The following is a 15,394-nucleotide window of genomic DNA, read 5'->3' as shown; positions in this document are numbered from 1 at the left end:
ATTGAGCTACAATCATCAGAGTTTTCATTAATCTTTTATATTACACGTGTGTGGAATTTTTGGATCAATGTTTTAAATTAATTGTATGTATGATTAATTAAAAAATTATCCTCGTGAGAGTTTCAGGATTTATAATATTTATACTAGTGTGTTTCAAAAAAAACCTCCATGCATATATTTGTAGAAAAATCAAAATACAATGAAAATGAATGTTTAGCCTTATTTGACTTTTATACACAAACATGTCAACTTTTCATCATATTTTATGAGCTCACATGACATAAATAACCTAATATGGTTCATGGTTAATTATTTTAGATGCTTTTTATATGTTTTTTATAATAAAAACTTTAAGGGTTTTATATATAATGAGTTCATCCATTGTTTGTTTGTTTGTTAGAGTTAGAACATGGGTGATGAGACCAGGTACTTATATCCATGTAATGTTTCAAATGATATGGTCCTAATAAAAGGGTGATGGTTAATGTTATACCTCATCTCAATTGATGCAATCCATTTAAACCAATCTTATAAATAATCATCTATAAAATAGTATAAGTAAGTTTCTAGTGTTTTATTAGTTATTATAGTTTGATTGTTAGTTTATAGCTAATATGCTGAAGAAATTTTAAGTTTGACTCCTTAGACTGAGAGCAACTTTTACAAGAAATTATTAGTGAAGGTTGAATCTCTATCTATAATAATGTCTTTAGGTAGCCCATACAGCTTTAAGATGTTGTTTGCAAAAATTTGAGCCACCTTTGTTGTTGTATAAGGATAAGACGTTGTCAAAAAGTATGGATACTTGGATATTCGATCAACAATCAATAATTGACAATGGTTATAGAAGGCCTAATTATCTTGTGTTTTTCATTTTAAATCTATGGCAAATGTCACACTTCTTGTTGTAATCTTTTACATGAGACATTATACCAACCTAAAAAAATTCTCACGTGGCCCTTTGTAGAGTTTTCTCGAACTCTAAATGCCTCATATAGCCTTTTTTAGAGTTTTTTCAAACCATAAATATCCCCTTATAGAACTATCATAAAGGTAATTCAAAATCTAGAGCTTAAAAGAACATTTTTTATTGATAAAAATTATATTATTATAGAGTACGACACCCCATTTGAACGACATCAATCTTTTAGTCGTGTCATCTCCCTTCTGATATCTTAGTGAACTCAGTGAGTCTCCCTGCATCAGCTTTATAATATCTTATTCTTCTTTATCATTAGCATAGCTTTCCTTCAAGTATTCTATTTGTCTCATCATAAGAGAAATGATAGCTTATAACTCCCTTTCATCAAAATCTTCATGTTTTCTAAAAAGAATATATGTTACCAAATTTTCCCTACCAAACCTGTAGTCTACAATAAAGTTACATCCTATAAGTTTAGAAATTCATTTTGGTTATGCTAAATATCCCATTTTCTATTATAAAAGGAACTTTAAGTTTCATTGTTTAGATTTTATTTTGAAAAACTGACTAATAAAGTATAACCTTTATTTTTAGACTACTAAAACAATTGCTAAAAACTATTTCTCATAAATAGAAAATAATAAATCCATACCCTTTAAACTTTTGCTATAGTAAATTATGAGCTTAGTTTTCTACATCAAAATAACCCTAACTCATTTTTTTATTAGAATATATTATATCAGAAATATTTTTATGATATATAATAAGGATTAGACAGGAGGATTGGATATTGCTTCTTTAAATTTATTAAAGTCAATTTATGTTACATCATTCCATTCATAGGCTTTTTTTTAAGCAACTTAGTAAGTAGCACAATAAGGACCCAATACCTATAAATAAACCTCTTATAGTATCATATTAAATAACGAAAAAACCCCTTAAGGCCTTAATATTTTTGGATCTTGGACATTTAACCATGACCGCTACTTTATTAGGATTTACCTTAACCTTTGAAACTATATGCCCAAATACTCTACTTCTTTATTTATAAACTTATGTTTAGACCTCTTGAAAAATAATTTATGTTAGTCTGATAATTCCAATACAATCCTTAGATACCTCAAATTATCTTTTATTTTTTTACTATATATTAGTATATCATTAAAAAAGATACTAAAATGAAATAAAGCTTAAATACAACCTTAATTCATAATTTATATGCATTTCTCCTTATTTCTCAGTATTAGATCAAATGTTAAATAACTCCAAAATGACTCTTCATTGTATGATGTCATCATCTTTTTTCCTAAATTTCTTGGTTTCTTATTTATCCTTTTTGCAACCCTCAATTAAAGTTTTTAGGGTTCATTATATCTTTCTTTTCTATTATCATCACTTATATTATTTTTGCCAAAACCGCAATTGATGGATATTTTTTTACTTTTTATCTTAAAAATAAGGCATTAAATATTTCAAATTCCATCACAATTTCTTATTATTATTCTAAGCATAGTATTAAAATTAAAATGTCATTCTAATTTCTTAATTTTTATTCTAATTTTTTTATTTTTATTCCGAAACTTTCATTCATGATAACTAAATAACATTTCAATGATGACATGGGTTCAATAATTCACTCATTTAACTATAACCACAATAATAATAAAAAAACCTATTTAATATTTGTTTAGAAAAACAAAACAAAAAACACATGTCCATGTCCGAAGAGAAATGCATGTTGAGCATACTACAAGAAATGAGAGTTACTGTATTCATACAGTAGCTAAACTAAAAGCTTAACAAGGAACAACCATGGAGATATGGAATGTGTCATCTGGTCTTAGAATACTGCTTCAAACAAATGTTAGTGTTGTTTTTATAAGAGGTTTATTTTATGAAAGTAGCAATTATGAGGGTGAAGGCTAGATGGTGTAGCAAAAAAATAAAAAATAAAAAAAAAAGGAGTCTCATATGTTTAGACCAAACCTAAATAGCTAACAATCTTTGTTGTAAACGGCTAAGAATTCTCCAACCACCATAACTCTTAACAACTAGGGATTACTATATAAACGGACCATACATTTTCTCCTAAAATATGCATCAGCTCTCTCCCTTATAAATGTGCGCGCGTGTACACGCAAAGAAATGAACAAATATGTTTGCTTAGGATACGTGAAACACAAGAAATGCACACACCCTTTGGTCATTTTGGCCGGCCTAAATGGCTAACCCTTTTTATCTTGCTTCTTTTCCCTTTTATTTTATCATTTTCCCCCCTCGCCAAGGTAGGTTATCTCTGCTAGACACATACCTCAATATTATTTTTTAATTCCAATGCATGTACCACCCACCTTGCATAACACACCACCATGGCTAGCCAATGGTTTTTTTCCTATACAAAAAGTATTGGATAACATTGTCAAACACCATTTTTCTCATGTAATGAATTGTTAGCTCTACAATTAATAATAAACACCAAATCATCTACCAATGACACGTTAGTTTTCTCTACTCTTCACCAGGTAAGTCATCTTGGCCAAGTCTATAAATTCTTGAGGACATCATTAGGCAAAAAAAAAGGGTAGGAAGAGATAAATATTTGTTCAGACTTATAACTCCAAATATAAGTTCATACAAGTCCATACTACTCTATTGTTTCGTATAGTCTCTCTTTCACACACATACTCTTCTTTTATTATATTTATTAACTTAAACATTGAAGGATTTTAACATGGGGTTTGTTTTGCAAGAAATATTATGAACCCAAAACTAAGCCCAATCACTCCACCAGCCTAGAACACAATCATAAAAAGTTTAGTTCTTGTTTGAAGTTTTCACAACTTTATCGAGGCTTATTTCATAGCATCTATAATTTTATGTTTTATTTTTGTTCATCTTTAATAGGCAAATGTTAAACATATATGGATTATTAACAAGTAAACTATAAAATGGTAAATAAGTGATAAATAAGTATTAGATGTTCAAAGATTGATTATTAGATAGTTACTTAATTGATCGAGTTTGAATATTTTGGTCAATAAAGACACTTAAACAAGATTTGCATCAAATTTGATTGAATTTGAATATACTAATATCATATCAATTCAAATACTCATCAAATATCAAAATTGCATGGAACCTAAATTTTTTTTCTTGATATTTTATTTATATAAACTTTCATCGTAGTTTTGATTTCATATTTTATACAAGATCAAGTAAATGATAAGAATGTGCCTTTAAACTTAAACATTAGCTCTACTGATTTGAATTTTTATTTGAAATTGAATGTATTTTATAAAAAAATAAGTAAACTCAAAAAAGTCAAACTAACAAGTTTTTTTTATAGAGAAAAAATGATATCGAATGCACTTTAACTTTTCATTTTGTTAGGTTTCATTGTCTTAAAGTTAAAATAATAGAGAGGAAGAGAAAGAATTCAAACTAAAATAAATGTTTTATCCTTGTATGATATCATTTATGGTAATATATTTATTTAAATATTTTAAAAATAAAATATAAAACTTATTGTGTTAGGTAATATAAGGATATTTGTTATTTTATAAACACATAAATCATAACTAGATGTATAAGTATTTTTTTTTCACCTTGTGCCACTTCAACCTATAATTTAGATGCTTTAAACAAGTGCACATTCCTTATATCTTGATTTTTTTTTTGTATATTTGGACTTTTTAAGATCAAGTTTTAATTATACAAAAATTACTCAATCTTTTTCCCTTTACTCACTTTAATATTTGATATATTATAGAATTGTTATAAAAAAATCTGAATAAAAAAAAAGTTGTCTATGTTACTCAATTTATCAAATAGTCATATATGTGTATGCGTGCGTGTGTGGCCTTTTTATCTTTATATAAGGTAAATTTATCCCCTTTATATAAGGTAAATTTATCTCTTTTGTTCATCTTGAGTAATGAAATATATTAACTTAATGATACATGAATTTAATTAGTATATCTAATGCATTTACAGGGATCAAATATTAATTTATAAATATACATGACTTTGAACAATGTATCTTATAAATTTAATTAATGAAGTACATGATTTTTATCAATAACCATTTAAAACTCGTGAACCAAAACCATTAAATTTATTAACTTAATATGGTCGTGAAGGTCATATTTTGCAACATTATCTCACTCGATTGAATGATTATATTAAGTTCATTCATGGATTGATTTATACATATCAATAAGAAGAAGAAACAATAACAATTAACTAAACAAACAATTAAAATAGATCATGATGATTTTACATAAATTACGTGATATAATTTTTTATATATATCACAACACTAATACTTATTAAGATGAGTTTTTAATAAGAAAGACTGAAAACTATATACTATATTCATATTATAAATAATAACACCAAGATTTTAGAGCATTACATCTTCTTCATCGTCAAATATTAAGCACTAATATATATATATATATATATAATAATAATTAGTCACATTAGTTAAACATAACTAGAAATCATTAGTCAAACCTATAGACTTTACAAGCTCATTATACACTCTAATAGTTAATGGGTTTGTAATCATCACCTTAACTCTATCATATCTTTTAGTAATAAAAATTGTCTTTAGAATACACACCAATTCTTAATAAAAACCTTGGAATTATTTCTTGATTGATGCCAAACATATATATGCCTTATCATATATAGGAAATGACTTGTGAAGATTCTTAACAATTTTGATGTTCATAATACTTAATCTATTGAAAAAATCACAATTTTTATAAGGCTTTTTTCTTGAGGTGAATTTATGTCATTTATATCAGTTGACTTTATTGGTTCATCCATGTAAAGTTATAAGTCTAAATTTAAACACCTTATAATAATAAGATATGTTCATCCGAATATGAAAAATTAGAACCTTTTAACTCTAAAATATTTGACATATGGTCCAAAAATAAAGTTAAAGTAGTTGCTTAGTAAAACCTTAAAGTGACACTAACACATATTTTATTAAGCAATCCATTATATCATTATATCCATTTAAGACATGAAAAAAAGGCATGTCATTAATTCACCCTGTCATATTTTAATGTCATGAATGATATGTTAAACACTTTTAAGTATTAAACAACTCACTTATTATGCTCAAGTCTTGTAACATCATAAACTTGTTATTATTAAGATGCTAATACCTTTGTGTATCAACATTTTAATTTTGACTATAATTATAAAAATATAAATACCTTTTGAATAATTTATACTTTTACAATCAATAGGGGGATCTTTATTATTTTATGAACACATAAATCATAACTTTATATATATATATAAGAAATTTTCATATTTTGCACCATTTTAACCAATATACTTATCACAAATACATATTCCTTCTACTTTGATTTCCTTCTGACATTCCAAGATAAATGTTTACTTATACATAAATAAATTGATCTTCTCTTATTTACTCACTTTAATATTTGACATGGGTGATGAAGTTGTTATAAAAAAAATATGTGATTGGATAAAGGGATAATTATCTAAGTGACTCGATTCATCAAAGAGTCATAAATATGTACATAATTATTTATCTCTCTTTAAGATAAATATACATTATTTATTAATCTTAAACAATATAATGCATTAATTTCATGATATATTAATATTTACAGTACATGATATTTGCAAATATATCTAATGTATTTAGGAAAATCAACTTTCAGTTCATAAAAATACATCACTTTAGCTAATGTATCTTATAAAAATACATGACTTTTGTAAGAATTCTAATGTATCAATTCATAAAGATACATGAATTTCTTTAATGAATAGTTAAAGCCCATTAACCAAGACCACTAGATTATTAACTTAATATGGTTATGAATACCATATTTTTATAGCATATTGCTCTACTTGATTTAAAACTCTACCTGTATTGAACTCGAGACTTATGTGTAATATATGGATATATTTGTTTCTATAAAGTTGGTAAAAAATATATTCTATATATAATAATTTAAAGAAATTAGGTTTTTTAAGAAAAAAGAAACCCAATATCCCATCTCTCTTTCTTAGTCGCACCACAACACACAACGCCACCCAGTCCATCCCAGCATGCCAGCAACACTAACTAAACACAAGAGTTGACGCACCACTCTAACCCTGCACCATATTTCTTTGTTTTATCCTTTTCCAAAGTCCACATCCACTTTGCCAGTGATCCATGCTTTTTGTAAGAATCAGACACTAACGATATTTCTTTCCTTGAAATCCAACACCATTTCCGGTCTTCTAAACCTGTCAAAGCCATTATTTTAATGGGTTGAGTTGCTTCTCTTGGGCTCAAGTCGTGCCGATGTTTTCTTGTTTGATAATGCAAGGCAAAATAAAGCTCTCACCGTTGTTACAATGATTTCATTGCTTAAGGAATATGTTTTTTTACTAAAAACTTTTTTTTTTTTGTTGTTATGCTATGCACTTGTAATTGGTGAGAAAATCACTCCACGTTATAAATTATACTAGCCATTTAACCCATATTTCATCGCAAGTTATAATTTTTTTAAAAAAGAAATTCAGGTGTGCAGGCTGCTTCAAAGTGGTTTTTTACATAAAAAATTCAAAATATAAATTAGAAGCCTATACAATCATCAAACTAAATAAAATCAATAATCATTTATGTAGATAAAAAAACTGTTAACAATAATCAAGAAACAAACTATAAAAATAAAACATTCAACCAATTATATTTACTGAACTTATTCATTTAAATAAATATAAGATAAATACACCCTAAAAAACTCATGACTTGAATAATAAATACAAATAAAACTAATTAAATAAACTCACATCATAAAAAATATTACGTAGGAGTGAACATATCAACAAAATATAAGGAATAAATACTAGTCGATATGATAAAAATATATAAAAATAGATTAAAAAACTCTCGAGTGAACTCTACAACCAACCTAGATCAACAAACCAAACACATAATCTAGGATATAAAATTGGGATGATCCTATAAATAGAAAACAAAAAAAAATACTAGCAAAAAAATATTTGAAAAAAATACTTTAAAAAAAAACAGCAGTTGACTCCAGCTAATTTTTCAAATCCATGACTTGGATCATGAGATTGGGGTGACCCCATTAAAGACAAACATGGAAAAAAAAACCAAAAAACAAGATTCTTGATCAAACAAATATTAAATGATGAAATTATAAAAAAAATAAAAAAAATAGCAATTAAAATAATTAAGACTAAATTTAACATAAAAATTAAATTAAATTAAATGTTTAGGGGTGGAATTGAAAAAAACAAACTAAATAAGAAAATGATTAAAAAATAATAATTAAAAGAATTAGGACTAAATTTGACATAAAAATTAAATGAAATTGATGCTTATTGATGGAATCGAAAAAAAACAAATAACCAAGAAAATGGTTCAAAACAAAAAAAAATAGTAATTAAAAAAATGGAGGCTGAATTTGATAAATCATTAATAAAATCAAACCATCAAGGATGAAATAAAAAATAAAATTCAATTAGAAATAATCAATATAAATAAAACAATTGCACTTAAGAAAAGAATGACTGAATTAAAAGATAAAAGAAATTAAAGAGTTGATATGTTTTTTAGCATGTCCAATACGCGTTACCAAGAAAGAAAAAGGATATTGAGATAAATCCAATAATGTTGTAGGATCACGATTCAAACAATCGGAATCAGTCGCACGCACCGCTAGAAGACGACGAAGTGGCTAATACATGCGAGACACATATCAACAACTTTTTTTTTTGTTTTATTTATACAAAAAAAAAAATGCCCCTGGTGCTAAACAATAATAACAAAAAAACCATTATGAAATTACAATCAAGCCCCTAAAACCAAGGTTAAAAAAATTAAAGGGCAAGGGTAATGAAGTAATCATATTTTTCATTATTTTGTTAAAAAAATGTCCCTAAGACTAAACAACAATAAAAAAAAATTATTATGAAATTATAATGAAGTCCCTGAAGCAAATGCTAACAAATTTTAATGGTAAGGGTAATGGAGTAATTTAACCATTTATTTAAAATTTAAAATTATTATAAGACCTCTAGATCAAAAATTTTTATTTTTAACCTTTCAAGGATAATGCAATAATTGTATTTTTATAAAAAATTAAAAAGATATTGTTTCCTTCAAACAAATAAAAAACAACAAATTAACCGTATACAAAGATCATTTTGAATGGTAAAATGATAATTTTACTGCAACTCAAGACATATTTTATTGTGGGTTGGACTACTGCTTGCTTAAATTTAATTTTTTATGTTTAAAATTATGTCTTTGTGTTTTTAAATTGTTTTGATGAGTAAATATTAAAAATAAATTTTAAAAAAATCAAGAACTATATTATTTTAATATATATTTTAAATAAAAATACTTTAAAAAATTAACAGCAATTACATTATCAAACTCCCTCTAAATTATATGTATTGACATTAGAGTATTTTATGTGGTAAATACTGAAAATGTTTAATATACAAATATCATAGTGTAATATTGATAAAACTACATGAGCTAAATTTATATTTTATCCTTTCCTTTTTCCCAATTTCCTTACTTCACTAAAATAACCCCTGCGTGTTGGTTCCAGAGGCTGCAGCTTCTGCTCAATTAAAATCCATCCTCTCGGCCCTCGCTATAAATTCTGTCATCAATTCCATACCTCTCCACAACCAAGCATAACCATGGGTCACGAAGATGATCCGTACTCTCGCTCTCTCTCTCTCCCGCTCCCTCAATTCTTAATATTCATTTTCTTTTCGATCAATCTATCTAAAAAAATAGTTTTTTTTTTCAATTGCTTTCTTTTACGTTTCGCTGACCGATCCCCAATCGAGAAAATTACGATTTTTGGTATTCCATTGACCGATGCTTTCTTTTCAGGTATCGTGATGAGGACGGAGAACCGTTAATGGACTACGACGAAATGCAATCAGATGGCGGAGGACAATCACCGGAACCACACCAGAATGATATCTTAGACGAATTAGAGGATGATATTGACAATTGGGAGAGAGAGAGGTCACAAACTCCGGTATACGATACGGATAAAGTAGGAAAACCTAGAAAAAGATTGGTTAAAAAAGGCGGCGATTCAGGGAGAGAGAGTGGTAGCAGTAGTTATGTGCCGCCGGCGTTTGTTGATGACGACGAGGAGGATTACGGGGGGTTTGAGAGGGAAGGATCGGTTGGAGATGGGAACTATACCAAGAAATTTGCGAAGGGCAAGGAGAGGAAGAAGTTCAGTAAAGGGGAAAAGAAGTTTGAAGGGAAAGGAGGAAGTGAATCGAAATTGGGGATGAAAAAAGGAATGCCGACGAAGTTGGTGTCTGGAAAGGATGACGGAGAAGTTAAAGAGATGTGGGATACTATTGCTGGTGGCGATTCGGAGGTTCTTTTTTTATCTGAATTGAGTTTCTTTTTTCGAAGACTTTTTTTTTTCTTTGATGCTTTGATGTGTTTGGTTTTGAATTGATTGTGTTGGATTTTTTATGTTTGTCTATGTGATTGATTGAGATTTCTGATTAATTGACTCGAAGAAGAGATCGAGTGATCTTGGTGACAGTTTGCGGAACTAAAGTTTTCCGGGTTGTATAGCCTTCATGGTGCTGATTTCGTGGTTGCTAATTTATGTTTTTGTTGTCGGTATGTTAATTGCTTGAATCAGCATTCTATAGGACATTGCTATTCTGATTTATAGTACAAATTTTTGTTGGGATGGGATTGGCATTGGGTTTGTCTTTTGAGTTTACATGGGCAAGTAATTGGTTGATATCTGATTACTAGTACTAGGTGGCAAAATCTGTTTAAATGGCCGGCACCTTCCTTTATCAACCTCTAGGGTACAATTTCTATCACAGTTTGATGTTGATGTAGTTGTTTACTTGATTCTACATCGTCTTTTTTCACGACAATATATTAGTAATCTAGCAAGTTTTGCTATAGTTCTTGCTAATTTTTGTTGTATGCTAGTCTCTGAAGGTTCAATTATGTAGTTAATTAACATTAAAAGTCTGATTTGTGCTGCATGACTATCGTTGAGTCTATGATATAGAATAGAGCCTGTTTTATTAACTTGTTTTAGATGTTGGGTCTTTCCTTAGTAACTACTATGTTTTTTGGTTTGTTATTGAATATCTAAATATATTTCAATTTCCTTTGGAATAGGATGATCAAGAAGGCGCTAGGACTGTAGATGATGACAACTTCATAGATGACAGTGGTGTGGATCCTGCTTTTCGGTATGGAATTGACAATGAACCACGCTCTCCTACTGATGCTCCTCAGGTTAATAGTCAAGCTCTTTTCCTGACTCTCACTTGTAATTGTAGGCTGTCATGGACTGTTTTATTGATGAAGCTCCTGGCTTGTTCAGTATTTTTTTTACGCTTTATTGCTTTGAATTGCTGTTTGGAGACTTTGCTTGTCTCGTTGCAGAGTCCCATAATTGATGTTGCACTATTAATCAACTTTCATCTCTATAATAATATCTATGTTTGCCGGTTGACATGCTGTATATGGAGCTTCCTAGCTTTTATGTTATTGGGTTTATTATTCCGTTTCTTTCCAGGCAGAGGAAGGTGAAGAGGATGACGAAATCAAGGATATGTTCAAGATGGGTAAGAAAAGGAAGAAGAATGAGAAAAGTCCTGCAGAAATTGCACTATTAGTTGAGAATGTCATGGCTGAGCTTGAGGTCACTGCTGAAGAAGATGCAGACCTTAATAGACAGGGGAAGCCTGCTGTTAATAAACTCAAGAAGTTGCCTCTTCTTACCGAGGTTCTCTCAAAGTAAGCTGGCTTTACACAATCTTGTTTTTGTTCCCTTGGAATTTACAGTTAATTTATTGTTGTCTCCTGGTGCAGGAAGCAGCTCCAACAAGAGTTCATAGATCATGGAGTACTAACATTGTTAAAAAATTGGCTAGAACCCCTTCCAGATGGAAGTTTACCCAATATAAATATCCGTGCTGCAATTTTGAAGATTTTGACTGATGTATGCTGGGGTTTTCAACCATCCTCCCCCATTTAGTACTTCTTGTTGTGTGGAGCCTGAAACTTTTTTTTTTTCTCTCGTGCAGTTTCCAATTGATCTGGAGCAGTATGATAGAAGAGAACAATTGAAAAAAAGTGGTCTTGGAAAGGTTAGGGATCTCCTCATGTGATGGTAACGAACTTGCTGTTTCTATTGGAACTGAACCAAACTCAGACTGATTTAATACTCTGGCAGGTTATTATGTTTTTATCAAAATCTGATGAGGAAACCACATCCAACAGAAAACTTGCTAAGGACTTGGTTGATAAATGGGTAATGCAATCTCTTTTCATCTCATGATTTTTATTTGTCTAATAACTGCCACCTCTCAATATTTTTTTAGTGCAAAACCTAGCGCATGCATTTACTAGAAAATCATATTAGACTGGCACTCATGGATAGTTTCACTCCTTTTAGGTTTCATTCATTGGTGATCTCTTTTCCTATTTGTTTGAAATGCCTCTTTTCTGTTATATTTAATTGACTTGTCAGGTGTTGATCTCAAGTATATAATAAAATTAAACCAAACTTGAATATTTTTCCTTATTGGTATTATTTTGCGGTAAAATATCTTTTTCATTAATTGGAAAATATGTGCACAAAGAAGATTTGTATCTGAAGTAATGACATTTTCTTGCATTTCTGCAATTAATAATATAGAGTCGGCCAATATTTAATAAGAGTACAAGGTTTGAGGACATGAGAAATGTTGAAGATGATCGGGCCTTCAGAAGGCCACCGGTGAGAAGGTATTTCTCTTTTCAAACACTGCTAACATTTATTACTGTTGGATGTTTGTATATGTGCTTGAATTTCATGTGTCTATGCCTAAAAATTTTCCCTGTGGTAAATTTGTTTGAATCTCAGGCCATTGAATAATTCTGCTGGAATGGCTTCTAGGGATGGAGATCTTGATTTGGATATTTCACGGTAAGATGTGACAGAAGATCACACTCCTTACATGGATGATTACTTGTGCCTGCGATTTTTTTCTGCACCCTAGTTTTCTCAATTCTAATCTTCAATTTACATCAATAAAAAATTCAGGGAACGGAAGTCTAGTCAGTCATCAGACAGACAGCATGCATCCAGGCCAGAAGCAACACCATTGGATTTTGTGGTGCGTCCCCAATCTAAGATTGATCCCGAAGAAGTTAGGGCCCGTGCTAAACAAGTAATTCAAGATCAGCGTCGTCTAAAGGTTGGTTTTTCCATTCCAATATGTGAAAGTGAGCAAATAATCGAATCATTAGAGTTAACAGAAAGTGCTGTATTGAGTAAAAGGTTAAAATGAGTGGTAGCATGATTACTCGCATGGCATGACCTCAATGTTTCATGATCCACCATTGAGTTGCAACTATTCATGGGACAAGATTGTCTCAATTTCAGCTAAGTTTTTGCGTGTTACTTGGATCCTTATCTGACAGGGTGCTTTGGAGCCATCCTTTAGAATGTCTTTGCCCTCTTTTATTGGTGAGGGTTTTCAATTTCAAATGGTCTTTCCTGCAGTATTGTCAGAGACAAATTTGATAGATTCTTAGTACTCTCGATTCTTTCCCCTTTCAATATTTAGCCAAAGCTCGCGGTTCTGAATATATACATGTTCCAAAAAAAATTGAACACAATCTAGATCAACTAAAATCCTCGCGTCTAATTCATATGCAACTTGAGGGTTTTTTTTTTTGGTACTTATTGATGAATGGCTGGTTGAGGTTTGCTTTTGACTCTCCTTTGCATCATGGTTCTCTATAATGTTTACTTCCTTAAAAAGGAGACTCCTTGGAAAGGTCAATCGATGGTTCCATGTTCTTGAGTTTGCAGTATGCACCCATGCTTGTGTTTCAAAGATACCGAGATTTCCAAATTTACTGTTTCTAAACTTAAATGTCAATTGTTACTGGCAGATGAATAAAAAGTTGCAGCAGCTAAAGGGACCAAAAAAGAAGCAATTGCAAGCTACGAAGCTTAGCGTGGAAGGTCGCGGTATGCTCAAATATCTGTGATATTGCCCGTTTCTGGAATCCATTGGCAAGAACGAGCATCATATGAGCAAAATAACGTGTATTGTTATTGCATGGGGCATGGGCTGGTCGTTGGCTGGAAGTAACCGGCCTCCAAGTGAAGGGCCATCTGATTCTTATGCTTCAATCGGTGACATTGTTCGGGAAAATGTAAGCCCATTCCGACTAGATATTGGATTCCCGATTGGCTTAATATCTGTTAAATTAAGCCTACCCCGAATTGACGTGTTAGAAGCTTAATGGTTTAAGCTGAAAACATCAGTGCAAGTTGTTAAATGTGAGGAACAAAAATATTCTTATTTGTGAAGGACTTTTCATTGACGCTGTTGTCCTTCGGTCAATATGTACTTTTGCCTTGTGGATTTGATTTACAAGACAAGCATTTGTCTACGCAACGGATGTGTTGCTTTGATCGAGCAAATTTGTCGACAACATTGGTGCATGCATGCTGGAAGCTCTTGTTGCAAACTCGTTAAGGTTGCTTTGTTGCGGGGACTTTACCTTAATGTAATTTTTTTTGAAATTTATTTCAGAAAACTATTCAAATTTTTCATTTTTCAAAGGGCAAATTACTTTAAGTATTCTATAATTTGGTTATTCTTTTTTACTTTGCAATCAAGTTTTAAAATATTACACTTGATAACCTGAAAATTGAGGATAATACTTTATAAAGTCAATGAAAAACATATATTTATTTCCGAGACTGTTATTGTATTTGAAATAATAATTAAAGAGCTTATTCTTTTCAAAACACGATTCCATATAAAAAAATAACAAACAAAGAAAGAAAAAAAACCAAACTTTGTAGCATGTATTATTTTTCATCTTGTTCAGCTCTCTTTCTTGCAAAGCTGTCAAACTCAAATCCTTCACTCGAACATGACAACCACCTGATGATGCTGCTGCTTCTTTTAAATTGCCAACATCGAGTTGGCTCTCGTTTTGATCGAGTTATTTCGCTTCTCTACTTTTCCTCATTGTTTTCATTGCGAAGAATTCTCCAAGCTCTTACTAATAGCTTGAAGTTTCCCATCAACTGAGATATGAAGAGGTTCGTATTTGCCTAACTATTTTTTTTTAAGATGATGTAGGAATAAAGATAATGATTAAATAACATATATATATTGAAAAACTAGTCACTCGAACCATATGCATAATAACCTATAGAGAAACATGCAAATCCTTTCTTAGAGCTCCTATCATACATACTTCTAAAACCATGAGTTTTACACCGAATATCTTCCAATCATTCATAACAATAAGTGTTTGTACTTTCTTATTTGAATCCACACTTGATTGAGTAACCTTTATTTTCATCCATTATAGTCCATACTAAGAACATCCTTGTTATTTCTCTTTAACCTTCATTTCGAGTATAT

The 15,394-nt window shown here is 30.1% G+C and overlaps 1 protein-coding gene across 1 annotated transcript; it reads left to right on the top strand.

Moving 5' to 3' along the window:
* Positions 1-9,523: 9,523 nt before the first annotated feature.
* Positions 9,524-14,405, top strand: LOC105128230 (protein IWS1 homolog). The gene is made up of 11 exons (XM_011029798.1): positions 9,524-9,663; positions 9,843-10,350; positions 11,127-11,246; positions 11,530-11,750; positions 11,826-11,955; positions 12,041-12,103; positions 12,190-12,267; positions 12,655-12,743; positions 12,862-12,924; positions 13,042-13,195; positions 13,899-14,405. Exons 1-11 carry the CDS (start codon positions 9,644-9,646, stop codon positions 13,995-13,997), a joined length of 1,545 nt encoding a protein of 514 aa, XP_011028100.1. The 5' UTR covers positions 9,524-9,643; the 3' UTR covers positions 13,998-14,405.
* The last annotated feature ends 989 nt before the right edge of the window (positions 14,406-15,394 follow it).

Source organism: Populus euphratica, unplaced genomic scaffold (genome assembly GCF_000495115.2).
Source record: "Populus euphratica unplaced genomic scaffold, PopEup_1.0 scaffold49.1, whole genome shotgun sequence".
NCBI lineage: Eukaryota > Viridiplantae > Streptophyta > Magnoliopsida > Malpighiales > Salicaceae > Populus > Populus euphratica.
The sequence above is the reverse complement of the archived record's forward strand: the minus strand, read 5'-3'. Positions and strand labels throughout refer to the sequence as shown.

What these genes read in the sequence shown, in the direction of transcription:
- LOC105128230 (XM_011029798.1), top strand. Translation starts at nt 9,644, where the DNA reads ATGGGTCACGAAGATGATCC. An exon ending in CTCCTACTGATGCTCCTCAG is followed by an intron (nt 11,247 to 11,529) that starts GTTAATAGTCAA and finishes GTTTCTTTCCAG; the next exon opens with GCAGAGGAAGGTGAAGAGGA. An exon ending in AAGATCAGCGTCGTCTAAAG is followed by an intron (nt 13,196 to 13,898) that starts GTTGGTTTTTCC and finishes TGTTACTGGCAG; the next exon opens with ATGAATAAAAAGTTGCAGCA.